At 35.7% G+C, this 21,761-nt stretch overlaps 1 protein-coding gene across 7 annotated transcripts; it reads right to left on the bottom strand.

Moving 5' to 3' along the window:
- Nucleotides 1-368: 368 nt before the first annotated feature.
- On the bottom strand, nucleotides 369-20,184 carry Dsel (dermatan sulfate epimerase like). Of its 7 annotated transcripts, none has more exons than XR_013113024.1 (6): nucleotides 19,242-20,108; nucleotides 18,384-18,784; nucleotides 12,121-12,233; nucleotides 11,154-11,217; nucleotides 733-10,969; nucleotides 369-656 (listed from the first exon to the last, which is right to left on the bottom strand). XR_013113024.1 is itself a non-coding variant. In XM_034513113.2 (3 exons), the coding sequence occupies exon 3, from the start codon at nucleotides 17,948-17,950 to the stop codon at nucleotides 14,327-14,329; it is 3,624 nt and encodes a 1,207-aa protein (XP_034369004.1). In that variant the 5' UTR covers nucleotides 17,951-18,784; nucleotides 19,242-19,378; nucleotides 19,541-20,184; the 3' UTR covers nucleotides 13,847-14,326. The 7 variants fall into 7 exon arrangements, 2 of the variants coding, with proteins under 2 accessions (XP_034369004.1, XP_034369005.1); XR_013113027.1 differs by lacking the exon at nucleotides 369-656 and having other exon boundaries at nucleotides 7,035-10,969; nucleotides 18,650-18,784; nucleotides 19,242-19,378; nucleotides 19,541-20,184; XR_013113025.1 differs by lacking the exon at nucleotides 369-656 and having other exon boundaries at nucleotides 7,035-10,969; nucleotides 18,650-18,784; nucleotides 19,242-20,039.
- Between the last annotated feature and the right edge of the window lie 1,577 nt (nucleotides 20,185-21,761).

Here is a 21,761-nt window from a genome sequence, read left to right as displayed (position 1 = left end):
AGGATTTCATTGTGTCTAGGTTTAACAGATGTTTCCATAATAACTAGAAATTTCCAACCAAAAGAGATTTACACTTTGACTAGCCTTTAATCCACTCCTCTGACTCCCCAATTTTATCTCATCAAGAATAATTTCAGGGCAGAAGACATGAATCAGCAGTTAATAGCTTGAACTGCTCTTGCAGAGGATTTACTGGTTAAATTTTCAATATCTACATGGCAGCACACAATCATCTGTAACTTCAGTTCCAAGGGTCTGTCTGATATGTCTTCTGGGGACACTTGCATCTACATGAACATATCCACACACACACACACATACACACAGACACACAGACAAATATTTTTATCTTAAAAGAGAATGATACCAATGTTTTGCCACTAGATGAAAAATTTTACTTTGATTTCTCTCATATAATTATTTCCAAAATACATTATAGGTTCACAATGTATTATAACCATAACACTGCAGTGACTACAAGCAATAATCAAAAGAATATGAATAAATACATTTCCTCATTGAAATTTCATGCTGAATATTAATGTTTTGTAATAAAAATATACCTTTAAGTAGGTTAATTATTTAACTTGTAGGGTGTTATTTTTTATTGGTTTATGTATTTACATTTCAAATGTTATCCCTCTTCCTGGTTTCCCCTCCAAAAACCTATCTCAACCCCTCTGCTTCTATGAGGGTGCTCTCCACCCACCCACGTACATACTCCTGCCTCACTACCCTAGCATTCCCCTATGCTAGGGCATCAAGCCAAAGGCCTCCCTTCCTATTGATGCCAGATAAGGCCATTCTCTGCTACATATGCAGCTGGAGCCATGGGTCCCTCCATGTGTATTCTTTGGTTGGTGGTTTAGTACCTGGGAGCTCTGGGGGTGATTGGTTGATACTGTTGTTCTTCTTATGGGGTTGCAAACCCCTTCAGGTCCTTCAGTGTAGGGTGCTATTTATATATATTTCTATGAATGATAGAAGAGTAAAATGTAAGTCATATACTTAAGACACCTGGGATAATTTGTTTCTTTAATATTAAACCAGTTCTTTTTTGAAAGCCTATATACTTTAAGGCAGCTTGTTTTACTGGAGTCTCTTTGAAGAAATATGAGATTCAGTGTCCAATATTCTATAAAGGGTATGAACAGTTCATTAGCATAACACAAATGTTCCAAAGTGTCTTTGAGAGATTTCTTTTTATCATTTATTTGTAAGTTTCCTCTTTTGGAAAAGACTGGGAATAGCTGTATCCTGAGATCTGAGTTTTATTTCAAGGTTCCCAAAGTATCACAAGAGTGCAGTCAAAAGTTAAGCTGATGAATAATAAATATCAGGAGGGTACTGCTTGCAAGATAACCATGACATTTCAAAAGAAGTTTGATAAGTAATGGGAAATATATATTTTTAAACTCTTTTCTTTTGCTTTCCGAGTATAAAAGTGCATGTGGTAGATTTCCAACCATACAATTCATAATATATAGCCAACACTTTACAAAAGATCTGATGCACATAAAACATGTAAATTTTATACTAAGATTTGTAATAAAATATTATAAAATAAAATGTATGAAAAACCACTTGGTTATAATGGGCCTTGTTTAATGGTAATCATTGGAGCAATTTCCAAACACTCTGTATCTCATATATGTCATTAACCACATGTCAATCAAAAAACAAAACCCCTAGCCAGGGTGAGGTATGTGTGGGGGTTAACTTATGAGAATTCCTTAAGGCACACTTGCCAGCCATTTTAGCCAGAAAGGTTAGTTACAATTGTTAAGTGAAATAGTGGGTCTTAAAAAATATGAAAGGAAGTTTCTGAGTAATAATGACACCTAAGGCTGAACTCTTATGTCCATGTGTATGCTTACATATGTACACATATCTACACATGCACATACCTGCTTACCTACACACACACACACACACACACACACACACACACACACACGTGTGTGTGTTTATGGAAATGTGTGTTTTGAACAGCACCATCATCTGAGCAGAACAACCCCCTTTCATAAGACCAGCTAATTTTCTTCCCAAAGATCACAATTGGGCTTAGATTGTTGTCACTGATAGGAAGTAAGGAGAGTTACAGGAATATGACCTGGGTATCTGTGACCTAGGTTCTATCTACTCCATAAAAATAGTTGTATGCAATTCTGCCCTAATTACATGTGGCTCAAGGATCTCAGGGAATATCTAAAATGTGTAGAGTGGGAAGTACTAGAAGATGTGGCTCTATCTATAAGGGTAGAACTTTCAATGTGGTTCCATCATGGTAACACTTTATGTCTCATTCATGTTTCATTATCTCAAGGGGTGAATTGTACTATTCTGTACTGGAACATTAGTTTGTGACTAAAACCATAGGATTTAGAAGGAAGTGTTCTGAAGAAGAAAATTCTTGAGACAGTATGGAAAACTAGACCTAGCAACATAACAATAAAATACTGCTGACCTTCCAAACTTAAAAGGAAATGTTCAAAGTGAAGATAGAAAAGGAATGTTGGTGTGATTCTGCTTACTTCTCTTAATCCAGTGTTTTGTACCATGTTGAAGATGCTGAGTAAGAGAGATGAATGGAGAAGCCTTCTGCAAATTTAGAAGCATTGAAAAATGTTATTTATTGTTTATGAATTTTCCAGGTTCTTCCATAGGAAAAGAGAGAGACATTCATCATAATATTTTAATTGCCAAAGCAAAAGAATTATTATTTATGGTAACATTTAATAAGAACTTCCTCTGAGGATATGTAGTTATAGGTCAAAACTAATTGAACTAGATGTTAAAACCATAGTAATCAAATAAATTCAACCCTGCCATTCCGTGTCTGGTTTTAGCCTATAGGAATGAAAAGTAAATTTATTAACAGAACCCAAAAATATACAAAGCAAAAATTTATGAAAATACAAAGAAACATAGGTATAGATCATTGGAGAGTTTTTTAAACATAATTAGAAAACAAATATATGTGGGCAGATGTTTGTGTTTTTAACAATATATACAACTTAAAAAGTGTTCTAGAAGTCAGCAGCTCTGTCCATTGGTTGGGTGCAAATATCTACATCTGACTCTTTCAGCTGCTTGTTGAGTCTTTTGGAGGGCAGTCATGATAGGTCCCTTTTTGTGAGCACTCTATAGCCTCAGTAATAGTGTGAGGCCTTGGGGCCTCCTTTTGAGTTGGATCCCACTCTGGGCTTGTCACTGAGCCTTTGTTTGAATTAGGGAAAAGCTAGAAGCTGAGTAGGGTGACTCTGTAGGAGGACCAGCAGACTCAATTTACTTGGACCCCTGAGATATCTCAAACATTGGACCACCAACCAGGCAGCATACACCAGCTGGTATGAGGCCCCCAACACATATACAGCAGAGGACTGCTGGGTCTGGATTTAGTCAGAGAAGATGCACCTAACCCTTAAGAGACTGGAGGTTCCAGGGAGTTTAGAAGCCTGATGGGGTTGGGGGTGGGGACATCCTCATGGAGACAGGGGTGGGGAGGAGGTATAGGATGTTGAACAGTCGGAAGGTGGACTGGGAAGGGATTAAAATTTGGAGTTTACAATAAATAAATTAATTTAAAAAAGTGTCCTAGGAGTGAGGACTACCATGACCTCTGTAATAAGAACCCAATGTGAACTAAAACATAGGTAGGGTACAATATACTCACATATTATATGTTTTTCCATAAAGAAGGGATACTTTCTAACCACTGAGTATATACAGACCATAAAGTTGAATTCCAAAAATACTCTAGGTATGGAAATAATAAAAATTATTTTATTGCAAGTTTATCAAAATAATAAATAGTGTTATATTTAAAAACTAGGATTGTAACTTTAAAGTACAAAATAATAAATGTAATTCAATCAAATCAAATACTGAAAACTTTACAGATCAAAATATAAGAAATAGATGGCATCTGAAGACTATTCTAGAGTGAGAAAAGATGCAGTGCATTTCTCATAGCTGACCAGTAAATGCCTTAGCTACACCCATTCAGAAATCAGCACCCAGTGGCCACAGGATTGTGTATCAAGCATCCCCTACCTAAAAACAGAATATTAGGGAATTAAGTGGCAATGTCAAGAGAGTCAACTGCATACTTGTACTACCACTGTCCATTCACAGTCCTTAAAGACCAGTGTTTCCAAGTTTGGGGGCTGTTTACTTTTAGCTTTTGGTTTGGCAAAGGACCATGGAATGCTCTCCTTTGGCCATGCTAAATCCATATCCTTACTAATATTTTATTTCACACAGAATTACCATTTCATAATTCAAAGAAAGGAGGCAAAGAAAAAGAAGCAATGCTTAATTCTAAAATTAAGTAGAATAAAAATAATTTCCATTAATTTAAATAAAATTCTATAATTTATACAACTAGTTTATAAATAAGAGCTCTTTTTAATTTTCACCCCATTCCATCTGACATGTATCTTAAAGTTAAAAAGAGTGTAGGTGGATTTTACTGGATGTAAAAGGCACTCCATTTTTTTTGAAACTTTTGATATCAACTGGCTCCTCACCCAGAACTATTTCTGAAGTACCATTTTTTTGAATAAAGAATTTCTACTTTTGTTTAGGATCTCACGAATCTTTGTTTTAAAGAATTTTTACATTAAGTCATTATTGCCTAGTAGCCATTCTGTTTCTAAATTTTATATTTAATCTTTTAAGAATGTACCACACAGATGCTTTGAATTCCAAACTTTTACCACATCTCTTATAGACGGTTATCCTAATAAAAGAAACTGCAAAATATGTGAAATTTCAATTTTTAGAAATCACTGCTGTTGATATATGACTTGTGCCTCAGAAATATGAATGTGTGTGAAAGTGTTTGCCTATGTATAAAACATTGGAGTATGTATATAACATATGTACATATGAATATGAACATTAGGTTGAATATCTTTAAATTTGTTAATATTTTATCACATAGATGTAATCACATTCATTTAATATAATTGAAAATAACAGGTACTCAGTTTTTATAAATAAAATGAAATTATGTATAATAAATTCAGAAAAACTATATTGTTTTTAACTCTAGAAGTTTTGTAAGCCTTGATGGATAAATGATGTTATGATATCTTTTTAAATGACTCTCAACATTTTTCCATATGGGATATGATCCTTTAAATAGAAATTCTGTGCCCAAAGCAGACTTTGATGTTAGTAGAGAGGAAGTGTAAAATACAGTCATCAATGAAACACACTTACCTTCCTGAAAAAGAAAAAAAATGATTTGCTTTTGATAAATTTATAAAAGGTGTTTTCCATTACCATAGGTCACCTTAATTTTAATTTTATGTAATAGATTTATAGCACTTATATTTATCTGGACAATGGTATACTTTAAAAAAAATAATGCTCTTAATTCTTTGAGAATTTTTTTACAATGTATTTTGATTATATTCAGGCTTTTCATTCTTCCAGAATCATTCTCATCACCCTATAGAACCAATTTTTACATTTGGAAGTAGCCCTAAAAGGTGAGAGCTTTTGATTAAGTCATATAATATTAGTTTGCCCACCATGTCTCGTGCTATTCCTAATTTTCCCTGTTGATTTCTAAGTGTGAACATACTGAAGGAGAAATAATCCACAGTTTAAAATGTTGTTTTAAAGGGATCCAGTGATCCCTAAGTCCATTAGATTTAATTGTACTTTATTTTTAGATCAGGTCTCATGATGTTGCCCTGTGTAGTCTGGAATTCAATATGTACACCAGGATGGTCTGCAAGTCACAGAGATCTAACTGTCCCTGCCATCAGAATGCTGATTATAGTTATTGCTACCTTTTATACTAATCATAAATTCATATTCTACTTTTACCTTCTTCTAGTTTATTCAGGTAATCTAACTATCTATTCCTCACTTTCTTATTGAGCTAATTTAGAAAGGAATGATACTTTCTAAATTTCTAGCTCTGTAAAAACAATGATTCCTCTATTTTTGATGGAGGAGTATATTGATAAAAAAGGTTGAGCCATACATTAATTATGAAATATATGAAACACAATAGCAACTTATACAAATAAAATATTTGAACAAAATATGTAAAATATAAAGTAAAAAATATATAAAATATCAAATACATAAACAGAAGGCAAGGATAAATTTAATTATTTGATAGACATGTAACACAAATTCTAATTAAAAAATAAGGTCTAGATATTCAATATTAAAGAGAGGTTTTTAAGAAGTAAGTTTTGAGATGAAGTGAGAGGCAAAAAAAGTACTTCGAGCAAATTTAGACACATAAATTTGAAAAATTAAGAGAATAGATTCTTAAAATAATTATTTCCAAAATTTCCCAAAATGATAAATAAGATAAATAAGAAATATATGAGATAAATAAACCCACAAATACATATAAAAATTATGGCATTCTATTTCCATGTATAAACACATGATGGCCATATAATTTCATACATGAGTCTTAATAATAATGTTAGATTATTTCAATTTATATGCTTCGAGAAAGCATACATGTAGATAATGTTCAACTTATATGACACATATTGTTGTTCTGAAAAGTATATACTCCAATTACTATTATAAATATTTATGCAAATATATTAATAGCTAATTAATACAATTTAACAAAAATATAATACATCATCATCAGGTTCATTTTATCATAGGAAGTAAGTTGGGTAAATTTATTTATATATATTTTTTCAAGTAATGTAAGAAAATTAACAGATAAACAAAAAATGAAGACTATCTCAGAGGAAAGGCAAAATATTCAATAAAGATGATTTTTCTCTAATGGAAAAAAGTCAAATCTCAAATAGAAACATCACATCATAATAAAGAACACCTGTGAAGTACTCTGAAAATGCATTATAATCAACTGCAAAATGCAAGAAGCCTTCCATTAGCATCAACTGTCACAAAATCCATTTCATATTATACAAGAAGTCATAAAATAAAGAAAAGAGTATTCAAGACCCAGCTAGATCACTTCTGGGCATATACCCAAAATATGCTCCAAAATCTCACCAACACACTTTCTCAACTATGTTCATAGCAGCTTTATTAGTAATAATCAGAAACTGGAAACAGCATAGATGCCCATCAACTGAAGAATAGATTCAGAAAATGTGGTACATCTGTACAATGAGATTCAGCTATTAAAAAACAAGGCATCATAAATTTTGCAAGCAAATGGATAGTACTTGAAAATATCATCCTGAGTGAGGTAACCCAGTCCCAAAAGGACATGTATGGTATGCACTCACTAATAAGTGGACATTAGCCATAATGTACAGAATACCCATGCTATAATCCACAGACACAAAGAAGCTAAACAAGAAGAAAGGGCCAGGTGAGGAAGTTTGAATCTCACTTAGAAGCAGGAATAAAATAGTCATAAGAGGCAAATGGAGAGAGGGAGCTGGGAGGCAGATGAGAGGGGAATGTAGAAGGGAATGGTGGATGCAGAATCAGGCGTGGGGAAGTACAGGAGACCCTGACAGACTGCCATGAAGATGAAGGAATATGCAATGGATGCGGGGGAGGGGATGACATGGGGAGCATCTCTAGAAAGAGACACATCTGAGATATGGGAGGCACCCAGAAAATCAATGACTGCCCCACGCATATGTAGCTGATATGTAACTGGGTCTTCATGTGCGTCCTCAAAAACTGGAACAGGGGTTATTCCAAAAGCTGTTGCCTGTTCCTGGGATATGTTCGACTAGCTGGGCTGCCTTGTCTGGCATCAGTGGGAGAGGAAGCTCCTTGCAGAGACTAAGTGGCAGGGTTGGGCAGATACCCATCCCCACCTCCACCTGCTCAGAAGAGAAGGGAATGGAGGTATGGGGGGGGGGTGAGGATTGTGGGAGTAGGTAACTAGTAGGGGAACAGTGAGGATGATATAAAGTGAATAAGTAAAAAAAAAATAATTTAAAAAACCGAAGAGTATTAAAATGTTGTAAAACTCAAAAAAAAAAAAAATTCTCATTAAGTATAGTTTGCAAATAATATCTATTTCAATGGCACCTAGGATTATCTAATTACTAAGAATATTTCATAAGATCCCTGACATAATATAAACAAAAAAGCAATAATTGTGTAAGTATACACTGTACTTGAATTCAGACATTATGTAGTTGATATATCACAAAAATAAATTCAAAATGCCATGGGAAATCTTAGAAGTCAAATGAAAAATATTGAAGGGAAAATTTGAACAAGCTGTAACTTGACATATGAGTATATAAAAACATATGTAAAAGGCAATATTTCAAAGTAAACATATTAACCATGCAATTCTGATTTTGTATGTTTGTGGACTCTATTAATACATTAAATATAATCTGAAAATGTTTAAGTATTTTATCAATAAAAACTTATTATATATATGGGTTTGGCTTTTTGAACATATGCATCAGTTATAAATGGCACTTTCCTTTCTTTAGAGAATTGTTGATTACAAACAGGATATATTTTTCTATTAACTTTCACACTTTCAATTATATTCCTATTGATTTTAAGGAACTTAGAGCTAGAAAACTTTGACCAGATTACTTGTTTAAGTAAATTGTGTGAATGATGTTTAATGAAAATTTCCCTCTTCAAATTAAAGACAGCAAAACAAATAACAAAACGACACTTGTGAAAACTTACTCTTCCAGTAATGTAGAAAAATCTTAAACTTCTAAGTTAATGAAGTTTGGTGAAGTTTGTAATGTGTACACAAACATATTTGTTTCTATGGTGTTCAACAGTGAGACATTTTAAATTGTCATACATTTGTTTTGAAAAGAGAAATAAATAACTGTAAATGTGCACACATTTCAGTTTGTTTTGGTAATGCACTTAAGCCAATTATTTGTTGCAAATATCTGTTGCATTCTAGATACCAATAAATTTGGCAGGATACTCAAGTTTATGACTAAAATTTAACAGCAAAAATACCTTTCTTATGTGAAACCTTATTATCTATACATTTATATATTGTAATAAAATCATAAATGCAATTTCATAGTTTTGGGTTGAATTCATTTTTTCTTATATATTAACAAATTATCCATGCAAGTTTTGTAATATAGTACATCAAAGTATCAAATCAAAATAGTTCAACTAAGTCAGTAACAGCAATACTTTAAAGTTCCACGTCAACTGTTTTACAACAAAATCTATCTCTTCAATCAAAATGGAGTAATGATGGAACATATAATTAAGAAAAAACATAAATAAAATATGACAGTAATCTTTGACTATAGTGAAATAAGGATGAAAGAATTCTTTCTACTATGTCATGCTTAGTGAAGCATTTCTTATGTAAGGATTACAAACTTTAAATCGGGTAGTAGAACTTGTATGGTTCTTTTGATAGAGTAAAAAGTCACAGTGTTGTAAGGTGAACTGGCTTTCCAAAATGGAAAGACTATTAAGGCATATCAAGTGTGCATGAGTATTTTTTTTTCTTTAAACAATGAAATAAAAGTTATAAAGCATAAATTTTAAAAGGGGAAAAATACAACATTTAGAGGAATATTGCATATCTAAAGAATATAAAATCCTGTGACACTAGTTGAAATTTAACATCATGACTAACACTCTCGAATTAAGACACACATCAGAATAGTCAGAAATACAGTAATAGTTTAGACATTAAATAAGAAAGAAACTACAATGTAACAGCAAGTACTTAAATTATAGCATTATAGCTTTTTTAAATCAAAATTTATCTACTCTAATATTTCAGGATCTTTTAAAATAGTTTAGACAATAATTGAACGTGGGAAGAATAAATGCTAACACATTCCTCCCTGCCTTCTTCCTTCCCTGTCACTTCACAAATTCCTTCCTCCCATCATTCTCTCATTTCTTCTGTTTTCCCTTCTAGAATTGTGCACGAAGAATACAAATGTAAGACTTTTTCTGTATTAAAAATTATTTGTATGTATTCAGTTTACTGTTATTCACAATATTAAAAGGACAATATACTTCAAATTAGTATAGGTTCATTTAAGGTGGAAACTTTGAAATTTTTGATCAGATGGTCAGTCCCATAGATGCAAGGTATATGGCAGAGTTTTCATTTTACATTCTCTAGATTGAGAATTACAATGGGCATTGTGGTTATTTGGAAGCACTTGTGGTTGTGAGTGTATTATGGAAAGGATAGAAAAATGAATTAAGATATCCTTTCCACTGTTATTAGTAGAAAGTTTGTTCTCCCTCAACTACTTCCTCTCTAACCATTTTTCCTGAGAAATCCATTGATATGAAATATTTGAACCAATTTCATTGTTACATATATTAGTTAGGCAGGCGTGTTAAATAAGTACTAATGGTTTCACTCATTTGAGGGAATGAAATCTAAACTATAGCACTGAATAACCTACCTGTGTCAGTATTTAAACAAAACACTTATAAGCAGGTTTAATTTAAGCAAACTATTTGATATGGATATCAAGGTTATACATAATATATAACTACCACATATAATAGAGTTGCATATATGTAATACATGGAACCCATTTTTATATTTATATGACAAGACATAATACTTAAGATGTTTGCAGCATGGCTGTTCTTTGATGGATTAATTAAACTAATGTAATTTGCAAGAGGTTTCCTCTTAGTTATTATTCCTGAATGAAAACTGACCGTGGTGGTGGGATATTGAGCACACATGAGCATTATAGATATATCCTTATCATTTAAGGTCACAGAGCCAGATCTTAGAACAAAGTTAGCAGAAGGAGGATTGCCCGTCGCTGAAGTTGGAGGATCTTCTCATAGATGAACTTGTCGAAATGAGCACTAATATCAAATGTAACTGCATTCTCCAACTTGGGTTCATTTAGTACAATTGTCAATGCTACAACCCAAAGACCCAAAGAGGTGCATGACAAAATTGTTCCAACCAGAGCCAAACTGCCTTTTATTAAGCAAGGGGTCCTCTGTTTATGATCATTCTGTTTTCTTTTCCAAGCAACTGAAAAAAATGGTATAAAGCCTTTTACACACACAAAAAATGAGGGGGCAGGTTTAGACTTCAATGAGTACACTTTGATAATGAAATAAATTAAACACATATATTACTTAGGTAAAAACATTAACCCACATAATTTTACAGCACAAATATCAAGGTTTATAATGTTACAAATCTATAAAATTACCTGTCATCTCTGTTCAAACTTTAAGTCATTTAGATCTTGCCAATTATTTCAATGTTTTTCTTTGCTAAAGTAAAGTAAAACACATAGGAATGTTAGACAATTTAGCCAACCTTATCAGCAAGAAATGGCTCAATATTCAATGTCTTAATATATTTTAGAATGTAGCACCCTTAGATCTGGGTGTTGTTTTCTTTTACATATTCCTTAATCATTGAAAGCACTCAGTTATGATCACGGACTAAAAACTGTGGTATTTCATTGTTCAAAATTAAGTGATAGGCTTCTTACAAAAGGAATGGCTAAGATTTGCCATAATAAACAAAATCTTCTGATCAATGATACCAAGTAAAAGTCCAGACAGTGAAATTGTAACATGACATGATGTGGAATACGCAAGTCATGCTGTATGTGAAAAGGCAGATGATTTTTGAAGATATTTGCAATGGTAACTTGATAGGTCCTGACTTGAAAAAGATAGTTTCGTTCATAGGAGACAGTTAATTATTCTGCTTTTCTAAAGAAACCAAATGTATTATTTTGTGGAATCTAAGCTCAATATGTACATATCATTGTATCTTCTGATAAAAATCATAAATTAAAGTATAATCATAAATTTAATATCCAGGATTTTCAAAAAAAATAAAACTCTAAGTGAATTTTAGCTTTAGAATGAATTATTTTCTAATCATCTTGAATAAATCTATACTGGTTAGAAATTTTTAAACACTTCATTACCAATGTTCCTGTACTTTGCCACTTAATAGCGCAATTTTTCTGAATTTCTATGCTATTTTAAACAAATAGTTGCACCAATTAGGCTTAAGTGTGAAGATATTGATAATGAAATGGCTTTTACAAATAAGATTTTTTAAATTCTTCATAAGCAATAAAATGATTATTTTATTTGTAATTTGGTAATAAGTTTGGAGAATATTCAAAATTAAGATGTGCTAAAAGTGTCACTCACCTTAAGTGGTCAAAGTGTAAGGCAGCAGGGCTCAGGCATGAGCATATGTAGGCAAATTCAATTGACCCCTTTCCCATATAAAATACTTCTCTGAGGGGGATATCCAAAGTCTTCTTCAGATGTTCATTATTAAAAAAAAAAAAAAAAAAAACTAAAAAAAGGGCTCATATCTCACTTTTACTCTAGAGTAAGAAAGTTTAGTTCTGTATTTCTCTGTTAAGCTGAAAGCTAGGATGCACTGTGATTTATCAGTAAAACATTTCCATATCCCATTTCAAAATTACTCACACTTTATTGTCTAAATCTCTTCTTTCCTTTTCCCTTCACATAACCCATTAACCACCTATAACCTACAGATACATTTCTGTACAGTTTTCAAAGAAAAACAGAAGAATCATTCACTGTCCTCCCTGTACCTGTACCCATTTCTAATTATTACCTTAGTATGAGGTACTGCTCTCTTACACCGGCACTTTTCTATCTGACTTAAAATCACATTCTGGGAATTGAAAACAAACAGTGAGACTCTGACTAATGATGAAAATAACATTATCACCCAAGTAGCAATTGCACATCTTTGTTTTCAAACCTGTTATAATCTTCCTTGAAAATAGAAATGTAGATTTGTGTTTTCAGTCTATATTAATTTCTATTTCTTTTAACATGAAGGCAAAATTCTGAGTCCTGTGTGACAAACACAAATATAGGAGAAATGCAGCCGTCTTCACTTATGCCATTATAGAAGAAAAGACATGACTGCTAAGTTAGATTCTGCTGGAATGTAACAACTCCTCAGCTTTATCACTCAGGATGCACATTTAGACAAAATTACAAACTACAGAGACAAAACCTCTTTTATCTAGGTCAGTGTGACAGACTCCAAATGTTAGAGAGGTTGAGGAAACTACAGTTTGAAACATCAGGAAGACTGCAATCTGCATGGATTACCATGAAATCTTGATGTTTCCTGATAATGTCCCACGAACACATTGTAATTACTCCATTGCCTTATAATAGCAGAGCATTTCTGATTTCAGAAACTGCCAAGTAAAATGAACCACATTTTGTTGACTAATTTATAATGAGATGCAGATGGTAAAGAGAACAGATGCTTCTGACATCATCTCTCAATTGCTTTTAACTTTTGCAGACACTAGCAGCCTGTAAATTCACTCATTGGATTACAGGATAAAACAGGAAAGCTTTTTAAATTTTGTTTCCAGTCACTACCACCACCCACCCTACCTCATCCCCCCAAAAAACATTACCACAGGCAGAAGTCTGCTTTTGCTTTGAGTCATATTGTGGTAGTGCCACACAACTAAATGTGATTATAAATCTGTGTCAGTCTTTAACACAAAGTAAATTATCTGGGAAAAGGGTGTTGGATAGTTTTGTAGGTAATAACTACTGACTTTCTGTTGACAATGACAGAGAGGCTAGACAGGGTGAGGGTGGTGTGATGGGGAACAGCTGTAGCTTCAGAGAGGCAAATGAGAGACTCACTCCCAAATTAATCCACTAAATTTCAGTATCCACTGTTCACAGTCTTATTTCTTAAGTAAGAAAAGAAGAAAGAAAGAAAGAAAGAAAGAAAGAAAGAAAGAAAGAAAGAAAATAAAAAACCTGAATTCTATGTTTTCATCTATATTTTCTAGTTTCTTATAGGAACATGTATCATTCCCCCTGCCCCCGGCCAAGTGATTTCAATAAACACTATACAAAGTAATTTTTTTTCTTTTTTTATTTCTTTTTTTTGTGTGCAAGGTAAATGTTAGACCTTTTCAAAACATAAAGTTTTGTAGTCCATCTTAAGAGCAAGAAATGACTGGATACAGCAGCAATTACAAGGCCTTTTGTAGTGTTTGAGGTCCCAAGATAGATAACTAGTTTCTGAAGAAGGTGAGTTAAAGTCCATTAAAATCTTCCCATATTTTCAGACCCCCAGAATATATAATATACCTCTGTAGCAGAAACATTTTAGCAGAAAAAAATTCAGAAACAAAGGCAAGTAAAGTGGTAACATAAAAATAAATCCTGCTAGGCCAAATATGGTGCCTATTTTGAAAATATCTCTGTGCAAATAACAGACTGGACACACACACTCTCTCTACACACATACATACAAGAGTAAACAAAGTTTTCTAGTTCATATACACAAAGTAGGTTGGGACACATTAGTGCAAATTTTGCTGACCTGCAGCATTTAGTCCATAAACTTTGGATATCCTAGACGATCCATCAGTGTCCAGCAAATGTTTTCAATTAGTTTAATTTCATCTCCAGGCAAGTTTGTTTTCCAAATATTAGTACTAGACGGTGATATTTCCCCCTCATATGGAAGATAAAAAAGGTTTGTGGAAGTGGCAAATAGCATTTGGTTTAAACTAGCAGGAGACAAAGGAATGCCAAGGAAAGCAAAAATCCTTTCAGTAGTCTTCTGAGGAAAATGAACAATATCTTCAAACTTGACCAGATGGTAGCTGGTAGGCAGCAAATCTGTATTTATTCTCAAGGCTGCTGCAGTGTTTGCTACCCACAAATGAGATAACAAGGAGACAGCATTTGATTGGGATATTTCTAATTCTTTCTTGAGTGATTCATACTCAAAAGCATAGCCAGAATTCGAGTTACATTTGCTTTTACCTTCCTCTATTTTAAACAATTTTGCTAAGTGCTCTGGTACATTCTTCAAAGAATAAAGACTTGGTTTACTACCATATAGCATTGAATAGATCCAAGCTCGAGGGTCTCTCACTATATACAATGCCCGCAGTGAAGTTCCTAAAACTTCCTGAAAAAACTGAAGCTTCAATGTCCAGCTACCACTACTTAAGCTGAGCACAGGACGTGCACTTGGGTAATAAACAAGGTGTCTTCTTAAAGCCCTAATATATTCAGCATCTCTATCAAATGTTCCTCTTATTCTACTTCTTTGATCTGGCAAAGACTCTCTTCTTTTCAATTTTCGTTTTTTGTCCTTATTAGTTATAAAATATTGGGCCAGTTTATTCCTACTGGTTTCATGTAGATGGATGTTTTGCAAGTGAAGTTTTGTATCCTGGACCAAAGACTGCAGCCACCCTCGAAGAAGATGAAAGTGTCCACTGTGGATATCTGATACTTTCCATTCACAGGCATCTACAAATGAGTCAATCTCAAATTCAGTTTCAGGGATATCCAGGTAGGCTGTAGGAATTCTGATGTAGAGAAAATCACTACTGTTGAAAAAAACCTGTTTGAGAATTTCAGCTCCTGAACCAGGGAGTGAGGTAATAACAACATTAGGAAGATCCACATGATGCCCTTCAGAAATCATGACCTTCTCATTTGTCTTAGCTTCAGTCCTTGTCCACTTTGCACAGATGGGCTGAGTGCAAGTGCTCCATAGATCCAGAAGCTCAATAAACCACAAGGCCATAACAAGTATTAATACACAGCGCATTAGCTTTCTAAAGGAAAGGTAAAACCGCCATTGAAAAGTTAAAATAACCAAACTAATACACAAAATGAATCCAACTGCTATATTAAATTTAAACCCGAAGGGGAAATTAACTCTATCATGTCTTACAGAGTTTACTATTGCTTGAGTACCCAAACCAAATCGGGTTATTTGTCCTTCATTAGCCACACTGGCAAAACCACCAAATCCTAGGTAACTGAATCTGCTTTTCAGGTTTTGATAGTCAGTTACAACAGAAACACTATGTTCTGAACTGTTTACATGTAAAGAAATCTGAAGTCCAGAACTGGAACTATCAATAAATCTGCAGCTGGAAATATTGACATATGGACCATAAAATACATAAGCAATTCTTGTGATTGTGGATTCCATATGAAATGTAACATTAACAAACTGAGTCCACCGTTTCTTAAATTCAGCAGCCTGTTCTGCTTCCTGTATATTAGCCACAGGACTGTTGCCATGGTGATCAAACCAAAACATTTTATAGTGTGCATCCCACACATCCATCATGGCACCATTATACCTATTCATAAACCTGTATGGGATGTATTTAAAATCAATATCCAAATTATGAAAGAAGGCACTGACAGAATTTATTGGGGAAGTTTCTTGCCTTTCAATATGATCAACAACAAGCAGAGTTTGTGAATTTAAAAGAAGTAGTGCACGATAGACACTTTTCAGTCTCATTGCAGAAGAATAAGCAGACACTGCTTCCCCACTGACAAACATCCTATCTCCATGTTGAGCAGCAGTAATAACTTCCCCAGCTGCATCACCAACCTCTTCGCCAATCCACTTGAGCCACTGTGCACATTCTCCCAGTTGACCTTCCCAGGGCTGATTACATTGGCTTGATGGTGATGGGGCAAACACCAATACGTTATTAAGGTGGCTCAACTTTGGTCCATAAAGAGCCTCAGAAACAAACACTTGCCCATTAGGGGCAAAAGTAAATGAATTTTGATCTGGATGTTCATGTCCTGGGTTAAAGCTTTTCCATCCATCAATCCAGGAATATGGCTGAAAGTGAACTATGTCATACACAGCTCGTCCTCCCAGTTTCCCAGATTTAAAAGACACAAAGGTATTGGTCTGGGTGTTTGGCAGCCCACCCCCATAAGTCACGACACCCCAGTTAGGAAATACGTGCATTTTTGCAGTACCAAAGTCAACAGGAGGCTGTGGGGTGAATGTTGGATCATACCAGATGTATTCAGTATGAAGAGTACTCCACCGCTGAGCAGTGGAAGGAACCATTGGTCCATCCTTAGGTCGATGCTTTCTAATTTGCTGAGCTAACCAATTTCCAGCTCCATTCTGTAAAATGAACTTATCCAAGAAAACTAGCTGGCTTTCTGGACCATAAAACCAATTATAATTGGAATCTGCTATGCCTACAGTTCTTTGATAGCCTGGCAAAAGCGTAGCATAAAAAAACCAAAAATGCATTTTTAGCCAGTTATTATCAAAGTTGTTGATGTTAAAATGGCGCTGTGCCAAGAAAACATACTGTGTAACTGATTTTGAGGTATAGCTTCCATAGGCCACACCTTCATCCAAAGAGCCGTCTACAATATGATTCAAGAGAAACATAGTCTTTTCCATCACATCAACAACAACTTGTTTCCATATGTTTGCTTTATATCCTTTATCTACTCCAGTAACCAAGGCCCCTATAAGTAATGCTATCATGTTTGTAGCTTGGTGGTTATGAAGAAGTTGTTTGCCCCATGAGCGAGTCTTGGAATATTCATACATTTCCTCTGTAACAATCCAAATTTTTTCTAGGTACTTTTGTTTTCGCTGATTACCTAATAGATTATATAAAAAGTCAAAGGCAGTGGCAAAACCTGTTAAAGAATGGCCAACTGGAACCTCATCCCCTGGTGCATTCTCAACTAGCCAGTCTTTGTAGCTAACCATCCTGTCCATGTATTCCATGACAAATTCAAAGGCAACCTTGTCTTCTGGGCATAATAAACAATACAATGCTAAAGGAGGAAGATTATTACCATATATTTCATTCCACTTGGCAGCAAATTCAGCATGCTTGGGTGGAGGTAGGTAGTATGATGGATTGGACAGCATAATTGTCACTGCACTTTTGATAGCTCTAAAAATATGCAAATGGCTCGTACGAGACTTTTGTTTCATTGTTTGTATATCTCCAGCATCAAAATATAAATTTGGATGAAGTTTTTGGTTGGGTTTGAAATCTTGTATTTTCTGTGACTTAAACCATTGTATATCGTCTGTGAAAACTGCCCATTCAGAATAATTGCTCACAGATTCTTCACAAGTAGAAAAACTATACATCATCAATGTTAAAAATACTAAATGTCCTGTAAACATAAACGCCATGATCCATGGGGAAGATCTTTTCCTTAGGCATATGTGTTAAGCACAGTGTTTCCCATATGGTTATTGTAAATTATATAAAGATGTAGCAAAAAGACAGAGTATAACTCATACGCTGTGTGAAATCCAGGTTACATTCAGCTCATTCAAAGCAAGGAAAGTTGTTATAATGAGGAAATTATATAGCATGTCTGTGTCCCTCACACAGGTTTGCTTCTAATAAAATAAAATTTCAAGGAATATTAATGTCTCCAATGTCTCCATAATGCACAGAAAACAGTGGTGTAGTCAGAAAATACAAGGAATCCAGCATTTATTCCCGGCATGTAAATCTAATTACTATGTGAAATAGAGAAAATTAAAAAAAAAATCCAAAATTCAAATGAAGCCATTTTGAGCACGTAGCACAAGAAACCATCCTTAGTAATTAACTTACCACACAGACATGGTATGTTTCTGTCTGTTTTCCAAAAGAAGATGATAATGTATTATCATGCTTAGAGTGAGCAGACTTCATTACTTTTTCTCAGAGTCTGAAGCATAATGGTTTGTCAATTGTTTCTTCTTCCATTTTGGGAAGGAAAATATTCTGAACAGTGTTCAAAGTCCTACATGGTTGACAACAGTCACTGAAATTTCTGCCTTCATTTCAACGTCTTTTTAAAGCATTTCCAAATATTCTTTTATCAAGTTTATCTGTACCTGTAAAAGAATCTAATCTCTTCAATGTCTAGATGCTCTTCTTCCAATCATGAACATATCCACCAAGTGGGTAAGAACATTCCACTTTCAGAACACTGAAGTCTGTTTTTTGTTCTTTTTTCGGGTTACTCCTCTCTGGGAGAAAAACAAAACAAAGCAAATTTCTAAGACTGGAAGTGTATTTACATAGTTTAGCCATTTGACAGAAATGTGAGTATCACAGTATTATTTCCAGTCTAACTTTTTTCTAGTGTTTTTTTCTTGATATTTGCATACACATTTGGAGCCCAGGTAATATTAGCAGAAACGAAACACCACAAGATATATTTCATATTTCACTGTTTGTTTTATTCTATTTAAACTTGTTTCTATTCACAAGTAATCACCATAAAGGCGAATACAATATTCTTGCTACCTTGATTATGAAAGGTAAAAGTCAAAAATTACCCTTTTAAATTATGGCCCAAAGTTTAGCTTTTAAAGGAACAAAAAAAAGTAGCTTCACAAGACAAGTCACTTTTCTTGGGACAGATCACAAATGACAGTACAATGCAGACGGCAGAGAAAAGGCACTGTTGACTCAGTTGCTCACCTGTGGCTGTCTTCACCATCCTCCCCACGAGCCGCCAGAGGGCGTGCAGACCCAGGTTTAAGGAGCAGGCCTCTCCTTTGACCATCTTGGATTTGGAAGAAACTCACTTAAGTTTCCATCTCAGGCAAGTCTCCTTTCTGCAGGAAACAAACACTTCTTGCAGTTCCTGCCTTGACCCGCCTGTTGCATATTTTAATTCCTTTCTTCAGAACGAATCGTCCTTCCGCTCCAGTCCCCACGGCCTGACCTGTGGCTGCGAGGTGGGGATTAGGGACATCTACGTGGCCAAGTTGGCTTACCTCAAGCCGCCGGCAACAGGATCTTCGAGCAGAGCTGGGCCCCAACACAAGCGAAGGTTGGCAGTTCAAGCAACCGAGGGCCTACGGCTGCCAAGAGCTCCGCACGCCTCTGCCCGTGTGCCGCCCGGGACCGCACAGGCAGCGGCCGGGCTTGGTCTCCTCAGCTCGGGCGTCGTCTCCTCAGCGCCCCGACTCCTCGGGAGGGCGGGGGAAGGGGGTTCTCCAGAGCGCGTGGTTTCCTCAGCGCCACAGTCTCCCCAGGGCCGGGTCTCGAGAATGGAGACCCAGACACACCCGCCCTGGAGGAACGCCTGGCGCTCGCGGGAGCGGCCCGTTGGCGGGAGACGACCCGAGGGCGGCGGGTGATCTCCAGGCGCTGTCTTTAGCGGAGCCGCGGTGACCCAAGGCCCGATGTCGCCGAGACCTACGTTCGGCCGAGCTAGCGGGTGCCGCCTCGCCCACGGAGGCTGGAAAAAAAGGCGACACGTATTGAAAGGGGCGGGGCCTGATTCGGGGAGGCGGGGCCTGGGCGGGGTGGAGGCGGGGCCTTAGGGTAGCAAAACGCCTGCCGAGCGGCCGGCCGGCCTGGGCGGGGCCCCGGCAGAAAGGCTGAGGCCTAGGGGGAAGGCCTGAGCCGCGCGCGCACTGTCAGTGGGCGGGGCTAGGCCTTAACCCTGTGCTGCAGGGGTTCCGTTAAACTGTGTGAGCTGCGTCAGCTTGACAAGTGCTACTAAAACAACCCAAATGGATTTCAGAGAAGTTTGGAAGCTCCTTTGTCTGAGCATCGATCTAGGCTGGTGTTGTAACTTTTTGGTTATTGGACGAACACGTGTTAAAGATCTAAACGAGGCAGGGAGGGGTTGTAATTACAAATGATGAGAGAAGCTCTTGGGGGATGGGATGGGTAATGACTGTGGCAGGAGAATATTCAGTTACCTTTAAGAGCTCGGAAAGGACTGTATAAGCACTTCTTTGAAACCCTGAGGCACACCTGCTGAGATTGCTATCATAGACAAACAAACCCAAAATATCCTGATTATTATACGAGGAACAACTTCAGTAGCAAAAAGGACTAGACATCTCTACCTCTCTACCGATTTAAAGTTTCTGCTGGATTGAAGCCAGTATGGTACAAGCAATCAGTAAAAAACTGTTTACTGTGGTTACTTTCACACCTGAACCACTTATGCCTGTGTGATTTGAAGCTTGGAAATTCAGTTGCAGAACAGGCTGAGATGTTATTCCTGTTGTACTCACCTCGAGCACTTTCCACTGAGCTTAGGTTACCTTTGGACATAGGTCAACCTACAGTCTTGGAGGTAATAATATAAGGGTTTACTGAAACTTGATCCCTAGATGGGGATTAAACTTCAGTTTTCTTCTAACCCTTATTATTTGCTAAAATGCACAACTGCATTCTTGGGGGTGGGAGGGAAGCAGTTGTTTGAATGACATTGGTAAGAAGAAAAGATAAATTTACTAGTAGAGTTAACTTGAGAGCATGTAATTATAGACAAACGGCGCTTATATTTTGCCCGGGTTGCAACTATTTGTCTAATAGCCAAAGTAAGTTTTCCTTTAGCCCTTCAATAATTGAGTATATTCTATGCCTTCCTCCGAGTGTCTGTCCAGTCATCCTACCTCCAATCCCTTTCCCAGGTAGCGACTGAAGCTTTCTCTTGAGTGGAATTTTCTTATCTTAGTCTCAGTTCAAGTCATTGAATTCCTCATCTGTTTCCCAAAACAAAGTGTTTCAACAAATGGATATTTTTTTTCAGCATGGGTCTATTAAGTTTTTCTATGAATTACTTTCTCACATGGTTCACTCCTCTATTCAACATGAAATCTATCTGCCTATAGATTGTAAGTACCTTTTTAAGAGCTGAGGCTGGGTTTGAAACTAGTTGATCTTTTGACGGTTTGGCTTTAGTGAACTTAATCGACTTTACTTAAAAGTCATTTGAAGGCAAAGGTTTTCCTTGCAACATCTGAAGGGTTTTTCTCCATGGCCCCAGGTTGGAGAAAACATTTCTCTTAAAGGTGAGTAGGGAATCCTGACCTCACTGAGATTAGGCTGCATTTTATACAGAGAAGAGTCAAGAAATCAGTGTTCATAAAATAGTTGGTAGATACATAGACTGTATATTAAAACAAAATACGTGGAGAAGGTAATTTCATCTTGTGTTTGAATAGTGCCTAGTAATGTGAGAGCTACCAGTAT

The sequence above is a fragment of the Arvicanthis niloticus genome, chromosome 10 (genome assembly GCF_011762505.2).
Source record: "Arvicanthis niloticus isolate mArvNil1 chromosome 10, mArvNil1.pat.X, whole genome shotgun sequence".
NCBI lineage: Eukaryota > Metazoa > Chordata > Mammalia > Rodentia > Muridae > Arvicanthis > Arvicanthis niloticus.
This window is presented reverse-complemented; position numbering and strand designations above follow the sequence as displayed.